We start from the raw sequence: 10,289 nt of genomic DNA on the forward strand, positions 1-10,289 counted from the left end.
GTTTCTTCATTTCATCTTCCAACGACTTCATTTAAGTCAAGTTTAACTTCAGTTTACCAGGTATACCGGCATGAAATGAGCGTCATTTCAGAACAGGTCATTGTCAGTGAAAGACTGACACTGCTGTTTACTGAATTTAAATTTGATGTAAAATGAACTATTTTATTTATTTTTTAAAATTATTATTAACATGTAAATTGGAAAAGTCAAATTTTAAATTTATGAATTTATTTTAAAAAATTAAAAAAAAAATACTACTTTTTGGCTTTTTCAAAATAAACAGATCAATAAACCAATATATATTTATAATTGATCAAATTCTACACACTTAAAGAATTGTAAATCTATTCTCTTTGTAAAATAGATATCAAGTAAATAGGAGTTATCGTGGGTGTACAAATCAGGCGTAAATATACGGGATTAAAATTTAACGATTTAAACAAAATTGTCTCAGTGCAAAATTTCAAGTAAATCGGAATGAAAATTTGGCTTCCAATGACCATTTGAGTCTAAATGGAGCGAATGATATATACGGCAGCTATATTTAAATCTCAACTGATTTGGTTGTTAGAATGTAAGATGTTAGAACGTAAATTCTGCTCCTAACATGTTAGGGCATCCTAGTGGAACGAAATCATTCGTTTCAGATATGAGAAATCACAAAATCGTCATATAAATCATTACATAACTCATATAAATCATTACAGAATTGTTTGATCAAATAGATCACATCAAACCAAATTCCACCTGGTTTTTTCTTAATATTTCTGCATCAGAGACTTTTTAAATTATACCCCTTTTATTGGCAGTTGGAACACAAGCCACATTTTATTCATAAAGAATCTTTGGACCATGGTTGGTAGAGGTTCAGCATCAGGGTCCCGAATCGAATCTTGATATTGTCTTAAAATCAATATCAAGATTTTGTTGTAGATCTTTTCCATTCATTATTTCACAAAACTATAAAAATGTAATCGTTTTCATATAGATTTTTGTACTTTTAATTTAGTGTTTTAGTGCAAAATACGAACATAGTACTCACCTTAAGTGGGTACGTTCACTTTTTTCACCAAAACACGAAATTAGAAGTGCAAAAAGAGCGCAAAAGTCCGTTACAATTTTAAATTTCATTACTACTTTGATACATAAAAAAAAAAAATAATATAACCACTTAAATAAAAACAAAGTTTTTAATTTCGATCAATTTAGTTTTTATTGGTTTTTTGTCTTTGTAAATAAATTTACACATTTCAGAATACGTCAAATACGTGTGTATTGCAATAAATATTGATGCCACGGTATGGTATGTTTGTATTCATGAATTATGTATGCATGTAGTGCTTTGCTTAGAACACACAAAACAAAAAGAAAACTGTCAAATGAATGTCATATAAAAATCGTCTACGCATCGGTTCCTCCTTACAATTCCGGTGTATGTGTTCAATATAAAAACTATAAAATGACATTTTTCTCTTTAAAATTTGTCACATATCCGTATCTTTAGAACTTATGACATAATTGTTTGCTCATGTTGACACTATTCCCTACTAAAATTTAATCGTTCTAAAAAACTACAACATTACTCACGCTCCATTCGTAATAGTATTTATTATAATAATTGATTTCTGGCATTGGATATTTTTGGTTATTTCGTTCACATGTTTTCATATTGCTTTCTGGACTTTAATGTTCATCTCATGTCATTAGAGGCAAAAACATACATGTGAAGTCTTAGCGTATTCCTGGCATTGTCTCTATAAGAAAAATCTTAATTTATTTTTACTAGAGAAAAGGAGCAAAAGATGGGATGACATTTACCACAACGGGTCGTATTGGACAGGTAAGTCTACAACTACAATGAACCTGTTCTTTATGCATTTCTGTTTCAGATGAAAGAAAAATATTTCTCTAATCTGATAATTTGATCATAAATTATTTTAATAAGGAAGTTGTTTTCTTATATACTAGGATTAAAAAACGATTTATAAACAAAAGTTTTTGTTTTTTAATTAAACATCACATAAATTCTTTTACAAAAGTTGTTGTTTTTTGGATATTTCACATCTTTGTTTTTTTTTTTGAATATACAAATCATTGGTGCTGCGTCAAAATTTCTCTTCAAAAATATTCAGAATTGAAAAATATTGAAATCGAACAAAGTCGTTAATATACTTGGAAAAAGATATGTAGTTAGATAGTTTTATGAATTCCACTTGTATATAAAAATATTAAGACCTTGTATGTCTTATCGCATACAGAAAAATTGAGGTATTTAGTTACATTGAATTCGTGACGGCCTAAACGTCAAGTTTTAAAATTTAATACCAACTGGCTGTCGACAAAGTTTTCAAGACGTACATATCTTGTTTACAGCATATTTGTCCATATCGAAATTAGTAAAATTTAGCTTGTGAGGATATAAAGAATTTAGTAGAAACGTAACATAGAACATATATGGACTATTCCACATCAATACCAACAATTTGCATGTCTAGGATGCAATACAAAAATGGTATTCGACTTTCTCCGGCCTATTGTAGATCCAAGTATTTTCTCCACAAAAAATACAATGTACAAACACAATAAATGGAAATTATTTGTAAGTTTGGATGAATGTGACAATTGGAAAATTATCAACCAAGACTAACAACAGGTTCAATATTCCAAAGTATTTAAGAACAATAAATATTTAAACTTATGAATATGTGTACAACAACAAAAACAAGGTTGATTATTGCAGCAACCAAAATCGACAAAATCGAACTTTTTAAGTTGATTGTTTTAATGACACATTTCCGAACTCAAAAATACTATCTTTACATCGAGAAATTTTTGGACGTAGCATCAACGAAATACAATAATTTACAAACAAAATTAATATTAATAATAATAATAAAAACGAAAGCATTATTTATATAGATTGAAAGTATATGTTGATATGAAAAATGAAAAAATGGTAATTTTTATTAGATCGTGTTTCGTTTGTATTAGCAGCCAAAAGAAAAGTAAATGAAATTATAGAAAGGTTTGAAACGAATTTTTTCGTTTTCGTGTTTACAACTAATTTGAAAATTATATTTGTTTGATGGTTGTTGTTGTTGCTTTAGTTAGTAGTAATTTGTGAGGAATTTTAAATTTCGTATTTTATTCACTACTTTAAAACGGTTTGATATTTACTTTAATATATTAATATAATAATATTCAGTTTTGTTGTGATTTTTTTGTGTTCCGTAGCATTTTGCTAAGCAAACGCCTTAATATCGAGAAAAAGTACTTAAATGTGCACACAAATGAAAGAAGATTTAATTTTGGCAATTGGTTTCCGTCATTTCTATAAATGGTTTGCAAATGAAAGTTGAACCTACTCGGGTGACTATGGTAAAAATGTTAGTGGAATCGACCTCTGTCAAGAGAAGCTGTTGGTTGTTTTTACCATTTAGTATACTAATAAAAATCACGATAGAATAGCAACACTTCGTCTAGGTCCACCTTGACTGATATTGTCCATTGATGACCACTTCTTAATGCCATTTTTCAAAGCTTCGGCGGTCACTTTATCTTGCATAACACGAGACATTGCCTCCAGTTTTTGGGCTCTTTCTTTCGACAAGGGTTCCGTGGGAAATGATAGTTCATTGGCTTCAGCTAGGGTGCGTAAATCAAAATAATATTTGGCATATACCGATGATGGAACATTTATATTAAATTGAAGTAATTCTAAAAATTGTCTCTCCAGTTCGTTCATATCTTCGACGGTGATGTCTTTAAGAATTTGGCAGTAATCCACATTCCACACGGCCTGGTCATCCCAAACTTTGGAAGCTAGCAAAATGGCACCTAAAAACAAGGGAAAATAAAATAATGCCAGAACATTGCAAAATGTGTTCTAATATAAAAGCGTACCCAACACCATACGTTTCCAGTTACAAGGCGCCACATCCAATTCGGCATATGTTAAAAGTCGTTCCAAATAGACTAGGGTTATAATGGCACACTCGGCAGTTAGTTGTGCCGCATTAAATAGAGTTCTCACAAATTTGTATATTTGTCTATGTTCGGGATTGTGTGAATCGTAGTCATCGGGAACGGGATCATGTGTGAGGGGATGCAATTTCTCATCAAATATATCTAAACGTCTATCGAATTGGCGATTCTTTATGTGGTAGTAAATGGCTAACGAAACACATTTGACAGTGTTTTTTAAATTCGGTTGAGATACAGTGCTATCGTCCAAATAAATAGTGGAACAAGACGATGATTTTTTCAAGCCACCTGAAGAATTTTGTTGTGCTATTTGATGCTGAGATCTCTTACGTGTTATGCCACCATTTTCCACTTTCGAGCGTTCGAGAAACATGGTGGCCGCTGTAGGGTCAATGGAAGGGTCTTCTTCGCCCTCAGTGGCCTCCCTCTCCGAAATATGTTGAAGTGTTTGTGAAACATTCACCATTTCGGCGCTGTGATGTATTGCAGCGGTAGAAGATGTATGAACACCGCCATCCCCAATATGATGTTGCGAGGTATGCTGATGTATATGATGACGTTCCTCATAAACTGGTATATCCTTTGATTTCCTGTCCGATTGTGGACTCGAATAGGCACAACAAGAATTTTTGTTACCCATTTTATCTGTGTATGTAGATGTGTGTATATGTCTTCTTGGAGATTTCTTTCGAATACAAGTCTATATGTTTTTGTTTATTATATTTATAACTATAAGAAAATTATTTTGGACAAATAGATGCAGTCGATGTCTTTCTTGTTTCTTTTTATGAATAACGTATGCACAGTGTTTCCAAGTTTGTGCTTCCGTGAATTGGTTCTGTGTAATTTTTACGATGACTAGTATTTTTCTTAGTAGAACTACGAGGAGTGGGGTATGTGCTTATAAAAATTCCCTACCGAAACATATTCTTGAAATTCAAATGGATCCCTTTTTAATTTGGCACTGATTCTGCAATCTGTAAAAATTGAAATTGTAATTATATTAAAATTTATGCAAAAATTAAAAAGAAGTAAATTCAAAATGAAGTGTACATGTTCTCATATGGCAAGAAAGGTATTAGTCCAGATCTAAGATTGTTGTTGCTGCATATGAAAACAACTCATTACTAATATATTCGGCCGCCTGATAAGACAGAACCCCATCGTCACGTCACGAGTAAAATGACATGAGCATTTTCTTCTCCCTAATAAATGATTCAAATATATGTTTGGTCATATATTGTTATCGCATGGAACGTTCTATTTTGAGCCAAAGATTAGGGACATGTCATTTAAATATACAACCGGCAGTTCGAGAATACATGAAGTGGGAGCTACCGTGCTGGAAAATAAGAAAATGCTCGATCGAAACATATCCATTGCTTTGCTCTGCCATTGGTTAAAGCTACATACTGAATCTCCGCAAAAAGCTTAAAGGTTTGAAATCTTCATATATGGTATATGTAGTGTTTCCCAGCACAATATACAAATACTCCTCCCCTTCTAATCAGATTTTTTATGGATGCAAAATATATGCAAACGGTCCTACGATGATTGAGTAAACTGCAACTTAACACAATTGTTTTTTTATTACAGTCAGGGACTAATTATAGAGTAGCCCAATACCTAAGGCTGGATTTTGAAGCTTTCACAAAAATTAAAAAAGAATGCAGTTTTGTTGGGTGTAGATTAAAAATAAATAAGCGAGAATGATCTTAACATTTAATGCCCAAATCCGCCTTTAGGCGACCTTCATAAAAAGGCAAGCTTTTAGTGAAACTTCCTAAAGACAACAAAATTGCTTAAAAAAAAACTTAGTTAAAGTTGCATACAAAAGCTGAATATTTTATCATCTAGCAAAAAGAGGGTTAAGCGGTCAGTAACGCTTACGAGACCGAAGTCAATTCGAAAATGCATATAAAAGAAGGTCCCTTATCCAAGTGGTTTAACAGTAATGTAAAACACCATTCGCACTCGGCTATGTTATCTTTTGAAATTTGTTATTGTAAGTGGCCCAGAATTGGGAGAAGATGGAACATTTTTTCATCACTTTTCAAACTGCAGGGACAGTCCTTCGCATTAATTAGAAAAAATCAGTCATCGTTTATTAGGTATGGATGAATTTATAAATATACGAACATTAAAATCGCCAAATTACTGATAATTTATATCAGTGACGGAAATTTGGAGACTAACTTATTCAAAGTAAATACAATCGAACATGTTTATAACACCGATTTTTCTAAAATTGTCCACGTTTGACTACGTTTATAACTAGAAATCCCGGTACCTGGGAGTTCGTTATAATTGCGTTCGCCTGTACTGTTTGGAGCGGGATTCGGAGCAGTATACGGCATCAACATTTTTAAAAATTTGTATTGTTTTATATCTAGATGTCTAATTAAATACTAAACATACCCCTACCTCCCGGAAACCTCAACACTCATAAACACCATCATCTGGTGGCATTTGTGTACTTTACGAGAACAAATAAGGCCGACACTTCCACTGAGAGAGTTTAAAAGCCATAATTAAATAATGAATTTAATCAAATATTTGCCATTTATACCAACACTTTTTTGTGGCATATAAAGCCTGAATAAAATCTCATTAATTGGCGACGATAATTCCCCTCGAATAGCAACTGGAGAAGTGAAATAAAAATGCATATGAAACTTACCAAATTCATTTTTGTGTCATTGATTCTATGCCGTCGTCACCGATTGATGGGTGGGGTGGGGGTGGTGTTCTTGATAAATTGTCTGCAAACTGTAGGCCGTACGTCTAAGCCCTTAGAAAATTTTCCAAGAAAAATTTTAATATTGCTGGAATAGTTTTGGGGTTGTATTTCTAAAAAAGTATGTCGTTGGTTTTATTTACATTTATTTGTTTGCATTTACCAGATTTATAATGTGCTGGTTTTTTTTGATTTTGTTTTTGCTTCACAACAATTTCTTTCTTGCCATAATGTTTGCAATTATTATTTTTACAATTTTTGCCTTACGTTTTTCAAATTTAAACCATTTTTATAAGTTAAATTAATTCAATTGTTACAGACCGTAAAAAATTCTTCAATTCTTGCCACAATAGTGTTGGGAAAGTAACGAGTATTTGATTACAAGTACTCGTTACTGACTAATTTTTTGAGTACTCGTTACAATTAAATGAGTACTCAATATCTTCAATACAATCCAATTAAAAACTTGATTGAAACTGAAAATATAATCAGTAAACAAGTAAAGGGTGATTCTTTTGAGGTTAGGATTTTCATGCATTAGTATTTGACAGATCACGTGGGATTTCAGACATGGTGTCAAAGAGAAAGATGCTCAGTATGCTTTGACATTTCATCATGAATAGACTTACTAACGAGCAACGCTTGCAAATCATTGAATTTTATTACCAAAATCAGTGGCAGAAAATCCGCTTTTTTATCGACAAATTTTGTTCAGCGATGAGGCTCATTTCTGGTTGAATGGCTACGTAAATAAGCAAAATTGCCGCATTTGGAGTGAAGAGCAACCAGAAGCCGTTCAAGAACTGCCCATGCATCCCGAAAAATGCACTGTTTGGTGTGGTTTGTACGCTGGTGGAATCATTGGACCGTATTTTTTCAAAGATGCTGTTGGATCGCTATCGTTCGATGCTAACAAACTTTTTGTTGCCAAAAATGGAAGAACTGAACTTGGTTGACATGTGGTTTCAACAAGATGGCGCTACATGCCACACAGCTCGCGATTCTATGGCCATTTTGAGGGAAAACTTCGGAGAACAATTCATCTCAAGAAATGGACCGGTAAGTTGGCCACCAAGATCATGCGATTTGACGCCTTTAGACTATTTTTTGTGGGGCTACGTAAAGTCTAAAGTCTACAGAAATAAGCCAGCAACTATTCCAGCTTTGGAAGACAACATTTCCGAAGAAATTCGGGCTATTCCGGCCGAAATGCTCGAAAAAGTTGCCCAAAATTGGACTTTCCGAATGGACCACCTAAGACGCAGCCGCGGTCAACATTTAAATGAAATTATCTTCAAAAAGTAAATGTCATGGACCAATCTAACGTTTCAAATAAAGAACCGATGAGATTTTGCAAATTTTATGCGTTTTTTTTAAAAAAAGTTATCAAGCTCTTAACAAATCACCCTTTATATGCGGCCGTAAGATCGGCCAGGCCGAATCTTATGTACCCTCCATCATGGATTGCGTAGCAACTTCTACAAAAGGCTGTCATCCACAATCGTACTACTTGGGTTGTGGTAATAAAGGGTGATTCTTTTGAGGTTAGGATTTTCATGCATTAGTATTTGACAGATCACGTGGGATTTCAGACATGGTGTCAAAGAGAAAGATGCTCAGTATGCTTTGACATTTCATCATGAATAGCCGAACGATCTGCCACAACGTCGAATTTTCAGTGAATGGGCCCTAGAAAAGTTGGCAGAAAATCCGCTTTTTTATCGACAAATTTTGTTCAGCGATGAGGCTCATTTCTGGCTGAATGGCTACGTAAATAAGCAAAATTGCCGCATTTGGAGTGAAGAGCAACCAGAAGCCGTTCAAGAACTGCCCATGCATCCCGAAAAATGCACTGTTTGGTGTGGTTTGTACGCTGGTGGAATCATTGGACCGTATTTTTTCAAAGATGCTGTTGGATCGCTATCGTTCGATGCTAACAAACTTTTTGTTGCCAAAAATGGAAGAACTGAACTTGGTTGACATGTGGTTTCAACAAGATGGCGCTACATGCCACACAGCTCGCGATTCTATGGCCATTTTGAGGGAAAACTTCGGAGAACAATTCATCTCAAGAAATGGACCGGTAAGTTGGCCACCAAGATCATGCGATTTGACGCCTTTAGACTATTTTTTGTGGGGCTACGTCAAGTCTAAAGTCTACAGAAATAAGCCAGCAACTATTCCAGCTTTGGAAGACAACATTTCCGAAGAAATTCGGGCTATTCCGGCCGAAATGCTCGAAAAAGTTGCCCAAAATTGGACTTTCCGAATGGACCACCTAAGACGCAGCCGCGGTCAACATTTAAATGAAATTATCTTCAAAAAGTAAATGTCATGGACCAATCTAACGTTTCAAATAAAGAACCGATGAGATTTTGCAAATTTTATGCGTTTTTTTTTAAAAAAAGTTATCAAGCTCTTAACAAATCACCCTTTACTTACCGATGGCAAACAAAAAACAAGTAAGGAAAGTCTGGCGGGGCCGACTATATTATATCCTGCACCACTTTGTAGATCCACATTTTCGAAAATAAAGTGGTTTTCGAGTTGAAAACCACTTTATTTTCGCGATTACTTTTCCTTAAATAATCAAAATTATAAATGAAAACAAACTTATTCCTGTAAAGTCTTGCCGAAATCTAGAGGAACAAGAAACCACGCATCAATTGTGTTGATTTGTCTGCTTTATATTGAACTGTTTTAATAAAGTAACCACGAAAATTTCAACTCGAAAAGCGAACATAGTACTTACCTTTTATCACAATGGACTGAATAGTCTAAGTGAGCCTGAATCTTAATCGGGCTGCCACTTTAACCTACCTTTAGGTGCTATATATAAAGATTTTTGTCCCAAGTACATACATCTAAATCTGACTCGATGTGGACACAATTTATTATGCTCCTACAAAATCTACAGACTTAAAATTTAAGTAAACTAATGCCCTGGGGTGCAACACAATGTTAGTTACACCGTTCGTTACTTTTGACTCGACGATATGGGCATACTTCTCAACAAGGCAAATCAAAACATCTTCTTCCTTGGGTGTGAAATTCGGACAACTAAATATATATATAAAACATTAAAGTCAAGAATTTGCAAAGAAGTTAATACTTACCGGTTTCTTTTTTCTTTTGTTTCGTCCACTTTTCAAAATAAATATACAAATCTCACCAATAATATTAATCAATATGACATGTATACAAATATAAATCACAATAAAAAAAAGGTTGATCACAATAGAAAAAACTTGAGGTTAGTTAACTTGACTCTAGGGCTGTTTTCTTTTTGCACTGGATGTAACATTTGTATGGGCTATCCAGAACATCGTTGCACTGGTGTTCTATCCAGAACATCTCATCAGTGCAAGTCGCGCCGATGTTGCCAGATTGTATTTGGATAAAGTGACGCTTCTTCGATTCACAATAGCAATTTATTGTGACTATTTTATCGAAAAACATGAAATTCAAAGTGATACAGTGTCATAAATAATCGCAGCAGTAAATGTTTATTACTAATTGAAGCATTTCATACATTAAAAATGCAAGATTTCACTTCTTTTCTATGATT

General features: G+C 33.7%; 1 protein-coding gene across 6 annotated transcripts; it reads right to left on the reverse strand.

The window, feature by feature from the left end:
* Positions 1–1,187: 1,187 nt before the first annotated feature.
* Positions 1,188–7,079, reverse strand: CycY (cyclin Y). Of its 6 annotated transcripts, none has more exons than XM_075297926.1 (4): positions 6,885–7,079; positions 6,665–6,775; positions 3,904–4,961; positions 1,188–3,837 (listed from the first exon to the last, which is right to left on the reverse strand). In XM_075297926.1, the coding sequence occupies exons 3-4, from the start codon at positions 4,622–4,624 to the stop codon at positions 3,455–3,457; spliced, it is 1,104 nt and encodes a 367-aa protein (XP_075154041.1). In that variant the 5' UTR covers positions 4,625–4,961; positions 6,665–6,775; positions 6,885–7,079; the 3' UTR covers positions 1,188–3,454. The 6 variants fall into 6 exon arrangements, with proteins under 6 accessions (XP_075154041.1, XP_075154038.1, XP_075154040.1 ...); XM_075297923.1 differs by having other exon boundaries at positions 6,665–6,809; XM_075297925.1 differs by having other exon boundaries at positions 6,665–6,834.
* Between the last annotated feature and the right edge of the window lie 3,210 nt (positions 7,080–10,289).

Source organism: Haematobia irritans, chromosome 2 (genome assembly GCF_050003625.1).
Source record: "Haematobia irritans isolate KBUSLIRL chromosome 2, ASM5000362v1, whole genome shotgun sequence".
Classification (NCBI taxonomy): Eukaryota; Metazoa; Arthropoda; class Insecta; order Diptera; family Muscidae; genus Haematobia; species Haematobia irritans.

What these genes read in the sequence shown, in the direction of transcription:
- CycY (XM_075297926.1), bottom strand. Translation starts at nt 4,624, where the DNA reads ATGGGTAACAAAAATTCTTGTTGTGCCTATTCGAGTCCACAATCGGAC. An exon ending in CTGGAAACGTATGGTGTTGG is followed by an intron (nt 3,838 to 3,903) that starts GTACGCTTTTAT and finishes CCTTGTTTTTAG; the next exon opens with GTGCCATTTTGCTAGCTTCC.